Source organism: Chelonia mydas, chromosome 1 (assembly GCF_015237465.2).
Source record: "Chelonia mydas isolate rCheMyd1 chromosome 1, rCheMyd1.pri.v2, whole genome shotgun sequence".
In the NCBI taxonomy this organism is placed as follows: domain Eukaryota; kingdom Metazoa; phylum Chordata; order Testudines; family Cheloniidae; genus Chelonia; species Chelonia mydas.
The window spans coordinates 228,851,199-228,866,062 of NC_057849.1; the positions used below are offsets into that span (position 1 = coordinate 228,851,199).

Here is a 14,864-nt window from a genome sequence, read left to right on the forward strand (position 1 = left end):
CAAAGGAGTTCAATAACACTATCACTTCTGTGACAACACCCCCTAAATATTCCAGGCTCAGGTCCACATTCCTTCTTACCCCAGGTAAGACTTCCACTGAGTTTAGTGGGAGGGTTGCCTGAGTCGGGATTGCAGTTCAGTTCCTTCTTGTTCTTAGAGGTATATATACACATAGCTTCACATTCTGCTTCAATAAATGAAATGCACTCATACTGTATAATTAGCCTACAGCCGGTGTAATCTTCAAGCTCTGGTTTCCTCTTCTGTTTGACAATTCACTATAAACAATAATGTAATCATAAATATAAGCAGATTTTTAGGATAGGGGGTTCTTTTGGGAGATTTTACCATCCTGTAACTCATCTCTTCCAGCTATAAGTCTAGCTGCCCATACAAAGGCAACAGTCTCCTAATTTTTTTAAAACTGATTGCAGAATTTGGTGAAATAGACCATGGGGCAATATGCAGAAGAAAAGTCCAGTTGCCTTGGGAAACAGATAAAGAAACAAAAATGCAGAAGCCAAATTGGAGCAAATGAAAAGATTTTATTAGAAATGCAGTAAAGATAAAAGTCTTTTTAAATCAGAGGCATAGCTTTTACTATCAGAAGTCATAATTTTGTATTTATTTTTTGCACACAAGAACCTCAATCTGGAAACAGCTATTTTAACAAATAGGATACATATGAATTTATATGTATGTGACACAAACAACCAAAATTAGATTATAAAGCTTAATTTCAGTTAAAATATCAAAGGACATTGCTAAATAAAATGGATCGGCCAGCTCCTCAGCTGGTGTAGCTTAACCGGCACTACACAGAGGTACCGCAGCTGAGAATCTGGCCCAGTGTAAACTGGTTAAAATTCCTGACCCCCTGCTATTAGTAACACTTTAGGTAATTGAAACTGAATGAGTTACTTTAAAAAAAAAAAAAAGAAAGAAACAACATACACGATTAAAAAAAAAAAGAAGAATTTGTTTTTAAACAACTAGACTTGGATAGTGAAAGCAGACCGGACAGTTTCACTCTCCAGTCTGTTTCAGTTGCTGGTTCTTTTATGTTAGCCCAGTGCTCTTGCATTTGGATTCACAGCACTGGGGTGCAGGGGGCAGAATGTTTAAATTATTTTAAAAATATTTCCATTGCAGCATTTTTAGAAACATTTCATTAGGGCCAGATCTTCAGCTGGAGTAAACTGGTATTGCTCTGTTGAAGTCAATGGAGCCAGACTGAGTCACATCAGTTGAGGATCTGGCCCTTACACTATCATTGGGCCATATACCCAAGAGGTGTCAAACATCTGCAACTCTCATTGAAGGCTCATCAAGTTTTGTAACTCTTCCCCCCGCTAAACTCCCCCCCAAATTGTTTAACATGGTCTAAATCTGAGGCAAAAAGTACTTGGCACTGTCCTTTTAATATTGCCTTCTGTTGATTTTAACATAACGTGCCACAAACACCTGGAGAGCCTTTCTATACATATGTGTAACTCCAATTTGAGTCCACACGAGTTGCATACACATCTTTATGGACTGACTTTGGCCCAGTGTCAGAATCATGGCTATTTTTCAATGAGGATTTGCAGCACACTGCAGGGCATCATCACTTCCACGACCAGGAAGGAAGAGATGGAGACGTCAAGTCTCTCTTCCCCTCAAAGCTCCCAGTGAAATCTATGGGAGCCATGTGTATGTATGCTTGGCAAAACTGGATCCCAAACTGACAGGCTTCTTTAAGGGAGAGCTCACTACTGATCCCATTCTAGCTGTATCCACCAGGAGCAGCTGGCTATGGGGAAAATATCCAGTATAGATTTCTTTTAGGTACAGTTCTGGCAAAAGAGAAATCCTGTGTTATATCCCTATTCTATTAACTTTGGAACATTTCAGAGAAGATTCTCTTTGCCCAACTGAGTGAAGCTCAGTTGAAAACTGGCTTGCTAAAATATTCCATTTCTAATATAACCAGGGCCCTCAATGCTGCTGAGCTCTGGCTTAATCTGTGTCATTCTCCATACATCCAGTAACTTGAGGCCAGCACAGTGCTTGTCATTCATAATATATCTGACTGAAGGATGTGTGTGTATTCAAGTCACCTTCTGCAGATTATTCCCCCAGCTCACTCTCTGTTCCCATTTGTCTGCACATTAGCAAACCCAACCTTTCAACATTTATGCAACGTGCTAACCTGGAGACAGTGGCAGGAATATCGGAGAGCAAATGAGCATTAACTCCTTTCAGCTGAGAATCCAGTTTTTGAAGTAGACACTAATTTGTGAGTTTTGATGTATCTCAGCTCATACTCTCTCTCTCTGCAGTCAGTCACTTTAAGCACACTTTAATAGCTGTGCTCAAATGTAGACAGCTTCATGGAATATAGAAGCATTATGTTAACAAATGAAATATGCATTATACATATCCCCTTTAAAAAAAAACCCCAACCCGAAATACATTTAAATGAATCTTTTAACTGTTTCTTCAGACAAAGGCATAACATTACACATACACACCCCCATCAATACAAACCTTTGTTTTTGTTTATATTTGTATAGACCCAGCTTTCAGACTACAGATTTGAATTGTACACATGGATAAACATTAGTGATCACTGGGAATTGTAGGGAAAAAATAAAAATTGCTATGGTAATAACTATAGACTTGACACAAGAAAGCTTCACAATTAATAATTCCAGATAGCTTGCCACAGGTGCTATAATTAAGGTAAGCATGTATTAGTAACAAATACAGCTTTGTAAAAATCTCAGCAAAAGTTAGCTAAATATACAGTTCCAACCTGTTATAACCGGTCAGAGATCTTTGATTAGCAGAGTAAAAATGTGGAGTTCTCTCATGATTTATGATAGAGGAAGATGCAAGGCCAGATTCTGGAGTTCACCAGAGTTATGGTGATTTACCCTAACTGATGATCTGGTCCACACATAATATTTCTCTCTCTATATATAGTATAAGTATTATAGAAAGCCACAATGTACATACTGGTAATAGTGTTCCATCTCCTTAAGGAGGGTTTTAAACTTCATGCTTAAATAGTGCTTTACTGTTGTTCCTCAGTGCCTCCCTTGAATACCCCCCTACCCACACACTTTACTAATATCTAAAAACATTTTCCAGACATAAGCACATGTGGGTGTGTGGAGGGAGTGTATGAAAATTTCAAGGGGACCTGACATCCCAGACTTAAATATAGAATGTATGCATAACGGCTTCTAACACACAAACATAATGGTTTCTGATTTTAGAAGCCCCACGGAAACATTATACAATTTAGCAGACACAGTAGGTGAAAAAGTTAGTCCTAGTACTTAACTACGTTTCCAGAGCTCTTCTGTAGCTCTCTGTTTTAGGCAAAGCTCCAAGTAGCTGCCCACACAGAGCTAGATGGAGCTGGCAAGGCTCAGATGGTGATCACGTGAAGGCACAGTCAAAGAGTGAGCTTGCTTACAATGTCTATACATTTCAGCTGCTGTGTTCCTCATCTGTCATGTAAAGCCAAATCGCAGCAGTTCCCCTTCCTCCAAAGTCTAGTTTCATTTTAGTACTAGTGGAGGAGGAGGAGGAGGAGGATTGTGCAAATCTCAGAGATTTATGGCTTATAAGAAACAGCCACTGCCTTGGTTCATGGTCAGTTTTAGAATGCGACATTTTGCTAAGTAGTATGCTGTGTATCTCAGTTCCTTTTTTGTTGTTCTTATTATAACTTCAGTATTTGCATAACACAACATCAAAATACCTCAAACCCAGAGCAAAGCTGATGCTTTGTGTGTTATGCATGCAACATCCCTGCTTACATATGTTCCGAGGACTGCTTGCATGACTAAGGGATTAAATAACCAGGCCCCAGCCTTCTGGAAAAGTCCAACCGAATTTAATAGAGAATGAAGATCTTAAGCTTGGCAATAGAATGCAATGGAGAATTATACCCCACTGCTGTAGTTCTATAAAATGGTCTGAAACAGTCTATAGAAAGATCTCTTTCTCCATGAAATTTTCATTTACAGTAAGGGCCTGTTAGCAATATAAAGGGGCCATAAAGTGAGCACAAGTGTAATTTATGCTCTCTTTAAGGCCCATTTATGCTGCCAGAACAATGGAAAGTGGCAATAGTGTAAATGAGAATCAGGTCTGTTTTGAGTGTAGACTATATAAACCTTTCTCAATCCCTATGCAACCAGATTGGTTTAATCACTAGCCAGTTTTAGTGGGCTTTTCCAGAGGATTCATTTCCAGGACTGATTTTTTTTCCCCCTTCACACCTCTTTAATAGCTTGCAAGAGCTTTAGGTCCCAATCCTCCTCCCATTGAAGTCAAGGTAAATTTTTGCTTTCTATTCACTTTCGCTGGAGCAGGATCTGGCACTTTCTGAAGACTCTAGATCAAGAACTTTTTAGTTTTGCTCTATCAAAGTTCTCAGGATTTCATGTTTGGAACAAAATGCATATTGTAAAACCATGGCCAGGAGACCTCTGGTTCAAAATAGCTCCTGTGGCTGTTTCCTGGTATGACCTCTATGTTCTGGATGTACGACCCTGATAGAGAGAGACATAGAAGTTTATCGTTTGCTAGTTCAAAATACCTATTAAGCAGGAAATATTTTAATATACATGATCAATATTGGGGTTTTTCCCCTTTCAGAGGCAAGCTGCAACGCACTGTTTAATATACTGAATTCTACTATGCAGTTTAAAAATACAGGTGGGTTGCTATTAGAATACACAGAGTTCTAGGGCACAGGCATTTTTCCCCAATATGTTCACTGTATTTTCTGTAGCCACCCTCAGATCTTTCACCGCAAATGTATGTTATCCCACCACTATGATGGATTCAGTGGTGCCGAAGGGTGCCAACCTATTTAAATCATTGGATTGTGGCTGGAGCCCTCTATGCAGCAGCTTCCCCCCTCCCCCACCTTCACATGCGGGAGGAGGCACAGGACCTAACAGATTGCAGTGAACAAAAATGTAAAACCCAGGACTGAGATGAAGGTCAAAGGATTAAAACTGACAGGTCTGGAGAGTGAACATTTAGCTATAGTGGAAATATGGTACAGGCAGCAGCAGATCAAACTTCCCATCCTGCCCTGCCACTCAGCCTCCTGTGTGGAGTGAGAAGGTTGGTCAGTCTCCACGTCTATTCAGTCCTTGGCCTTGCCACTGATAGTGCGAGAGATACCAAAGGGCGCCGGCTTTAGTGGTGGCAGCCCTCACTCTTTGAGCTATCCCCTTTGAAACAGTTTAACAAAACCCTTTTCACAAAACTAAAATAATTCAGTTATTCTCACCCCCACTACTTCTTCCCTGGCCAATAAAATCCCCTGGACGTTGGGTAAGACACCAGCCTGGATAAAGGCATTCTTCGAACAAAGGGAGTCAAATGCTTGTATTTCCCACCAGAAATTGTAGGTAACATTTTCAAAAGTGCCCAAATGAACAAGACTGAGATTATTGAGTGCCTAAGCCCCTTTTGAAAATGGCACTTCTTAGACACTTTGAAAAATGTTATCCCACAGCTGGAACAGAGCAGCCCTGAGAGCGAGCTGTCAAGACTGCTGTGGGGCTGCATCCTCTGGATCTCCAGGGGTCCCCCATTTTGAGGGGTGAACCCTACACTCTTTTCTGTCTCTGGACTGTGCTTGAAAGATGGAAAGGTTACTTCCACATAAACGTCTCCTTTGGAAAGCTAAATATTCCATGGATCCACATGCAATGGCTATTCAGATATAAGGATCAAGCACCTTCCACTGACATCAATAAGATACTTTCCACTGACATCAAGGAGAGATGGATCAGTCCCCAATGTGGTGGTGGACCCCAAATCAATCCTTTTTAATTGAATTCCACTGTACCTGGCTTCTTCCCAAGGTTGTCATTACCTCAGTTTTATTTGAAGACCATTTGGAGTCAGATTTGCTGCTTAGATTGCACCAATTTACCTGCACAGTTAATGCTGATACAAAATTGTACAGTACCCACAAGTACTTGTTTCTGCAGGTTTGTGGGCACAAAAAGGGAAGCCCGGTTGAGGCTGGTCTCAAAAATTACACTTTTGGGGTTCACTGCATAAATAAAATTGCCAGTGTCCTAACAATCGGATGAGGGATCTCTAGATATACAGGGCAAGATTCTCCACTGCCTTGGCCCTGGCCCTTTGTGCATCTGTGCAAATGAATGTGTGCAAAGTACGACCAAATCAGAAGTCTTTGTTCACTCACACAAGTTTTATATCCACTTTACAAAGGCGCAAAGGACTATACAAGGAGCAAATCTGTAGCGAATCAGGCCCATAAACTGTAAAGCACTTTTGGATCCTAACCTTTGGGGAACAAACCGCTATTTAAATGCAGTTTGCAATGAATGATTATCTTCACCACCACTCATTAGGAAATCATTATGCTCTTGTACTCAGATTCTGTTCTTAGGACACTGGCAATACCTCCTCGGGGGTCCCCTTTTTATTTACGCAGTGATATATCTTTCAGGGTTGTTGGGCCAAATCCATCCCTGGTGCAACTCTGTTGTCTTCACAGGAAGTACACCAAGAAGGCATTTGGCCTGTTGCACTTAGAGGAAAGTAAAACTGGAGTAATTGGGTAAAAATCCTTTTTATATGCAGTGCTATTACAATCATGTTGATACAGGCTTTCCAAAAGCCACTAGCTATTTGGGAGCTTCAGTTTTAGGTGTCCAACTTGAGAGACATTACATTGGTCTGATTTTCAGAAAGTCCTAAGCACCACTCCTGGAAAATCTGGCCTCTGTAAGGGATCTCATTAGGCCTTTTGAAAACCTTGACTAGAGTTTATACTGTTACCAGCAATAGATTCTTATTTGTTGCTGGTCTTAGTTTCATTTGGAAGGGTCTCAACCTTCCCTCATTGCTCACACATATACAGTACATCCCAGTAATGATAATGTGGGATATCCAAGAGCACAACTCCCTAAGCGTGACTGCAATAATTTCACTTAAACAGTCTGGACCAAATCCTCAGCTGGTGTAAATCAGCATAGCCCCACTGAAGTCAGTGGAACAGACAGACTGACACCAACCAAGAATCTGGCCCATTGTTTGTTACCATATATAGCTCAGCAGAGGAATGCCAATAATTATCAAAACTGCCTTTGTCTATGCCTATTAAAGATGCTCTTTGGAGAATATTTGTACAGCCACATCTTTAGAATTTTTGAGATACATCTAGCTCTTCCCACAAGGGCCCTTGGCAATAGCAGCCATAAAAATTGCTCTTCAGATGACTGAAAAATATAAATATATTCATTAAAAATGTGTGAATGGTCGTCTTTGTCAAAAATCTTTAAACACTCATCTATTTGCGGTTTCTACGGTGGTAATAGCCTGACATTTGTTATTCACTCTCTACAAAACAAACCAGAACCACCCCCTATACTTTCTGCTGCTGGATTTCAGTACCAGTTAATGAGTGTAACCGAACGCCCACATAAAAGACCTGATATCTGTGTTTCCACATCACAAAGCATGCCAACAAACACACAATGGCTGTGATCAGATTAAGAACCATCTGCAGTAGCAGATACAGACTGAAAGTGCCAGTGACACTGGTACAGTCAGATACATCATGGTAAACGAAGGTCCTACTGAGGGGATCTGAAGTGTCCAGTTTGCACTGGCAAGAGTTGAGGACGGCATCACAGGTAAACTGTGTAATCTGTGAATAATGATGTGCAACAAAAGCCACTGCCAGAACACAGGTAATCAGACTCAGGGCGCTCAGTAGAAAGTACATCAGCTGAAATAAAGCAAAAAAGAAAAAACATTCTTTTCCAGCTACATGGAGAACGGGGCATATAACCAACACATGCACATAGATTTTTCTAGTGAAAGTGTGCATTTAAGGAACAGTTTATACATTTCATGCTCATGATTTGCAATAAATATGTAATTCTGGGTTGATGCAGAGCTGTGGGTGCTAAAAGCAGTTGCAAGTACATCAGCCCTCCCAAGGCATATTTTACTTACTTCATATGAGAGTTGGAATATAATTTTCAGAACAGACCTACTAAAAATAATATCAAGGAGTCTAACTTTTTACAAAGCTGCATGCTTAATGGAGCAGGGGGCGCTTTTGTGGTATTGTTCATGCTGCTTTGACTAGAGTTGCAACAGCCACATATTCAGGTAAGGTAAATTGGTGTGGCTCTATTGAAGTCAATGGAACCACAGCGATTTACACGAATTGAGGCACTAGCCTCAAATATTTAATGGCAAGCGGTGGTGCTTACAAAAGTGCTGTCATTATGCCACTGACAAAGGAATTACAGGAACAACTTTGTGCATGCATCTACTCTTGGCTATGTTTTGCACACACACAAAAATCAAACTTGTGCAGGCATATTGGACAGCTAGGTGTCTAACTGAGCGGGGACTGCAAGGGCACTTTATTTTCCACATGGAAACTCAGATGAGTTCAAGCAATGATAATTAAAAAACAGGCACATGAACTTATAGGAGTGAATCTGTGCCTCACAAAGGCTCCTTTGGAAATATGGCCCAGGAAGGTGAAAGAGAAGATTTCAAAGGCACAGAAGGAAGTTAAGTTCCCATTAGTCTCTAAGGCTACCACTTGCACGGAATAAAGAGGATAGAGTCCTTTTTCAGTCCCAGAGGGAAATGTAATTATTTGGGGCCTGGTCCTGAAATCTGCCCCATGTGGATGGAATTCTCATAGCACTGTGAGATCATTCAGAGCCCCAATCACTTCAGGTTGCAGGAGTGGAGCTTTGATTATTATATGGTATGGAATTTCCTGACATTTGAGTTCTGGATGTGGCAATTTTTGTATTACACTCACACTACTTTTTGTGAATATATACATTCAAATATAACTCTGTGCATAGTGCCAATATCATTTCTGGTTCTGCTGAGCAGGATGGAGACATTTATTTCTCTTGGCTTCTTACCTATCTGTCAGCAATATGGCATGGTTGGGAATTTGTTATTTTACATAACGAGGCTTTTTTTTTTTTTTTTTAACCTCTACACCATAAGCAAACTATCAATACATAAGCATTTTTTATGACCTTCAAGCTCTAGGTATGCATGTTTTGATAAAATTCACTCTCTGGGTATATTTGTCTTTGATTCACACTGTAGATCTATCTTCCCAAACATGTGTCAGTTTGGGGGGAAACAGTAGGGCTTATAGGAGATATGAAAGCAATATATCCCTTCTGTCCCCAAAATAACTGAATTCAAGATATCTAGATCTTCATTTAGAAGCCATGACTTCTATTAAGTTTAGTGACTCTCCCTGCAGTCTTACACTTAGGGCAATTTCTAAAGGAAGGTGGCTTTTATTAAATTTAATTACATTCCCCCTGCAGCTTTCATGGTAAAGACCCACAGTAAAAGTGAAGTTACAAAATGAGGGCAGCTCCTATTAAAAATTGCATGGTAAAGGGGCAGCTACTAATTGAGGGCAGCCTCTAAACAAAGATATATGGTAATTTATGAGCATGTGATAATATTTCAAAAGATGACGCAAACATTTTTAAAGGGAAAAACATGCTGGCAACAGATAATTGCATTAATGTTGATATTCATGAGGGAACCAATTTTACTCGATTATCCTGGTGTAAATCTGTGGCAACCCCACTGAATGGAATGGAGAGTAGAATTTGACCTCATTACATGAACTTTTAAGCCTGTATGTACCATGGGTCTGCTTCTGCACTGATCTGCACTGCATACAGATATTAACACCTACAGAAAGTGAGTGTAAAATGGCATCAAATCAATAAATAATCTAGACAGTACTTCTTGTATGGTCACATGTATTTGCATGTTATGGACCAAAATAAATACATTAAGTAAAATGATGCCATACATGAAGAAAACCTCAGTTTTCCTTCCAAATGCAAAAATATCCAGGCAGCCCCTGCAGCAATCAGCTGAGACACACAGAGTCATATGGGGGCATTAGGCAATTGACAAATAGCTATTATCCTCACGTGGTGTTTGCAGAGGAATTTCCTTTGCAATCAGATGAAAGCAAACGCATTTCTAAATATCAAAGGTGAGTCCAAAGAAAATACTGCCTGGGAAGGAGCACAAGGCAGTGAGTGCACAGACCCCATCAGCAGGCTAATCACATGACAGACCCAGAGGCAACTCCAAAACGGCAAATACAACTGCTTAGGGAGTTCTGCCAAGGAGCCGGAATTTCTCCCCGGAAAGATGTTTTTCACCGCTTGAGAGCTATATAGGTCCTGTGATTGCTATCTAAATAGTGTGATGGGGCAAGGCCAGATGGCTATAGAAAAGTAGTGGGAGATAAATATATTAGCTCCAGGCTAAACAAATCCCTGATACCAGGATAAGTTAAATAGCAGCTACTCCAGGTCAATTAAGACACCTGGGGCCAATTAAGAACTTTCCAGAAGGCAGGGAGAGTGCTAAGTTGATTGGGACACCTGAAGCCAATCAGGGGCTGGCTGAAACTAGTTCTAAGAGTTAGAGCAGCTTGGACTATAAGACCATGAAGAGGGGCTAGAGGATGTCAGAGCCACCCTTTATATCAGTGCTACCTGCTGAGGGGTGGGTGGATGTAGCTCTGCCACCTGTGTCTTTGCAAATCTTCCCCTTGAATTGTATTCATTTTCCTTTTCCATTGAATTCTTTCACTTATTATTCCACACCAGCACAACAACAAGGGCCTTTGAAATAAAAGTAATCTGGAGAAAAGCTGCTATAATACTCCTACTGGGGAAAAAATTTGGTGCGCCTCAGAGTGAAATTCATCCTCCTGCAGAGGGTCAATGCAAGGCCAACGAACTCCATAACTACCATGCTGTTGCTGTTTTGAGAACTTAAATGGGACATCAGTGGTGCATAGTCCTTGTGTTGCTCACTGACTAAATGTCTGTGATACCTGACACAATATGAAGCAAGACTACATAGTTTAGATGGGTTTACTATATATCCTTGGGATGTGGGTGGGCGGGCAAGTAGGAGGTCTTCCCCCAAGCCTTTTAATTTGCACATGCATATGTAGTCAGCATCTAATTTTATGATAAGGGGGAAACTGCATACTAGGTGGGACTTAAAATCAATCCTAAAATGTCATAAATAGATACAGTAAAGCCCTATTTATCTGAATCCCTTTAATATGAAATTCTCTATCCTGATAACTGATGTCTCCCCTTACCCAATAACCCCCTCAGTTTTGGAACCCTTGAGCCCATTTATCCAAAGGTCTTTGATATTCCCCAAAATGTTGGGAATAAAATGGGCTCTTACCTAAAAATAAAGTATTTATCAGCACATCTTGACCTAGAATTCCTCTTTTATACAGACTTCAGATATGCAGGGTATAGTATAAATCCTCCTAAGCATTTGTTTGATTGTTGGCATTGTCTAGACTGCCAATCTAAGGGTTAAATTTTTGCAATTTCAAGCACAATCTGGCTTTCTTTTACATGGGGAAAATATCCAGTAAAGTAGCTTGTGATTTTATACACACACACACGTGTGTGTGTGTGTGGTGAGATTTTTAAAAAATTACACTGTACCTTTATGGCAAACTGGGAACATGTCTTCTCCTCAGGCTGATATGAAACACAAAGCATCACCATTCCCACTAAGGCAACCACACAGACCTGCAAAGGAGGAGATTTAAAGGGACAATGTCAAGATAAAGATCTTATTTTTCCAAACAAAAATGTTCTATCTGTATTACCAGCACCTTAAAATAAAATAAGTTTTAAAATGTAATAACCTCGCTGTGGTATTTATATGGCCCAACAGCATCTGAGTGCCTCACAATCCTACAACATGCCTCTGAAAAATGTTTATCCTCACTACACCCTTGTGATGTTAGGGCAGTTCTATTATGTCCATTTGACAAATGGGAATGGAGGCACAGAGTGGCTAAGTGACTTAAGGTCACATAGGAAGTCTGTGAATGAACTGGTCTCACAGCTCCAAGGCTAGAATTCTAACTACTGGGAAATGCTGCTGCTTTAAATTTAGCCCAAGGTTTTCAAATTTGAAAGCTTAAAGTTAGTCTCCCTCAACCTATATTAAGGCATCTAAATTAATGGCCTGGTTGTCAGAGGTGTTGGGCACTCACCACTCCAACTGGAATCAATGGGAGCTGCCTGGCTAACCCTTTTGAAAATCAGGATACTTATGTAGCTGGCTAAACATTTAAGGCCTAACTTTAGGTGCTCAGCTTTGGAAACCTTGGCCTTAATTTATATGGCTCCATTTATGCTTGTTTACATTCTGGACTTCATTCGGCTAATAAATAAACTGTCTAGTTTTAGTGTATTTGTAAAATTTAACTCAACGCAACAGTTATAACTCAAAGGGAGAAATCCAGAGATTCCATCAAGCCTACCATGGGATTGGCTATTGATTTTACATGGAAAGTGCTCAGATACTGGATGGATGGATAGTAACTTTTGGGATGGAATTCTGGATAGCCCTGTGTAGGTAGAGAAGAGAACACACAGGATCCAGGCAAAATTTTGCCCCTACTATTCCCAAAATGCCATCTAGGTCAGCTAGTGCGTCCAATGACATCTCACAGACATATCTGGGGTAGACAGGAGAGTTGGGGCATGGCCATGGCAGATGAGCACAAGCTGTTTGTTTTCGAAGCATCAGTTGCTTAGTGCGCTCCCTTATGTCCAATGAGCCGTTATGCCTTATTTGCCCTTCACAGGCAGAAAGGTTCAGAAAAACCTTCAGCTAGTTGCTATGCTCCACTCCCTTTTTCAGAGCTCTTCCCAGGAGACATACCAGAATGTAATCTCTTTTTTAGGGGCTTGTCTATGCACATAAGTTTCACCAGTTTCCATTTTTTAAACCAATTGATTAAACCAAAGCAAAACCTTGTTTGAACTCACTTATTTTGGCTTAGCTTAAAACCTGCCCTAATCAACATAAACTTAATTTTATATAAGCCTAGTGTAGATGGATTTAAGATCATACACACAACTTTTTGCAAAAGTTAAACTCTTCTTCTTCTTCTTCTTCTTCACCTTGTGCCATCAATTGGGGGGTCACCTTGTCCCATCAAGGCTTCGTCTCCAAGTGCATTTTCCAAATTGGAACCAGCCTTCTTCATGCCCTCCTTCAGTGTCTCAAACCATCTTTCCTTGTGATCTTTGTCCTGGGACTACATCTCATGTACTCTCTGGCCAACATATCCCACATCTTGTAGTCTCAGATGACCCAGCCATCTCAGTTGATGCTCTCTCAGCTTTTCAGTGATAGTACTGTTTAATTGTGTATCCTATCAGTTCTCATCTTATCCAGAGTCCACTTGAGCGCTCATTTTGGCAGTGTGAAGTAATTGTTCTTCTCTCTTCCTCATGGGCCAACATTCAGACTGTATATCATGGCTGGCTTAATCATCTTATACATTTTGTTCTTTAGTTTACTTGGCATATTCTTATCACAGAGAATTCCCTCCATTTATACCAAAATGCACTTCATATGACTTTTAACATCCACAACCACATTCTCATCATGGCACAACACTGAACTGAGGTATTTAAATTGTTGCACAGACTTAAAGCTGATAGAGTTAACTGGCTTCTTGTCATCCCTCTTAATGAAATGTATGTATTCAGTCTTTTGTCACCTGATTCAGAAGCCATTGTCTTCTAATGCAGCCCTCTATAGTTTGAGGCCCCTTTAGCGTTTGTATTTATCTTCATGGAATAAAATATTATTGGCAAAAAGCATGGTGCATGGAATCTCTCCCCTAGTCTTCTGCATCAAGGGGTCCTGCATCAAGGCTTACTCTAGACATAGCTGCTTCTCACTACTGTTGTCCTACCCTCGTACGTGTCCATGAGACAGAGACACATATTCAGACTGGCAGATTGTGTGACAGCAAGTACCATAACAATTGTCTAGGAACTCTGTCATAAACCTTCAGATCCACAACACTAAGTGTAATTCCTTGAATTTCTCCTGCCATATTCAGGCTGCGAACCTTGCAAACATTGTTGACCCTCCTGGCATAAACCTGAGTTGATTACTTGGTGCTCCAGCTCCTCCTGATGTCTTTTCTCAATGATTGTCTCCAGCCATTTAATCATATGACTCATTAACTTGATGGGTCAGTAATTACTACATTCTGGCACGTCTCCTTTATGCTTGAAGATAGGGACCAATGTGCTCTTCCTCCATTCATCAGGCATTTTTCCAAGATGGAGAATTAAGCAGAAAAAGTTCACCATCAGCATCTCTCCCTCATGGCCTAATGCTTTAAATGCCTCAACTGGTCTGCTGTCTGATCCCACTGTCTTCCCCACTTTCAGCATTATTACCGCTGCCTGAGTCACCACCATGGGGATAGATCTTATGAGGTTGTTGCTTGAGCATATCTCCCTCATGGGTTTCTACATGTTGTGGTACTGATCTTCCACCAGCACTTTCATTTTCATCTCTGACAGATTTCACAGCTCCCAAGCCCTCTGTTCTTCTTTGCCTAATCTTGGCTAATCTATATATTCCTTCCCCCCCGCCCCCCACCACTTCCTTCATTAGTAGTTCTGCGTATATTGCTTTAAATACCTGACCTTTAGTTTCTCCAGCTGCTGTTTTTGGTATTTTCTTTACCAGCTTGTATTTCTCAGAACCTTCCACGATTCTTATTTTCTGCCATCACTTAAATATTTCCTTCCTCTTCTTTACTGTCTCCTGCACATTGTTTTACCACCACCACAGCTCCTTGCCAAGAAGTTTCCCTTTTTTCATCTGGCCATGGGCAGCTTGTGAACTTTCCGTGCTATGTTTGGACATTTCCCCCCAAACCTCATCAGTTTGGTCATGTCCAATCTCTGTAGAACCTC

The 14,864-nt window shown here is 40.6% G+C and overlaps 1 protein-coding gene across 4 annotated transcripts in view; it reads right to left on the reverse strand.

Moving 5' to 3' along the window:
* Positions 1-525: 525 nt before the first annotated feature.
* The window catches only part of SSPN (sarcospan), a 64,573-nt gene continuing 50,234 nt past the window's right edge, over positions 526-14,864 (reverse strand). For all 4 annotated transcript variants that reach the window (XM_043538524.1, XM_043538528.1, XM_007062997.4 and 1 more), the window contains 2 exons: positions 11,565-11,651; positions 526-7,783 (listed from right to left, as the gene is read on the reverse strand). In XM_043538524.1, coding sequence (XP_043394459.1) covers positions 7,418-7,783; positions 11,565-11,651 — 453 coding nt within the window. In that variant the 3' untranslated portion in view covers positions 526-7,417. The remainder of the gene's footprint in view (positions 7,784-11,564; positions 11,652-14,864) is intronic.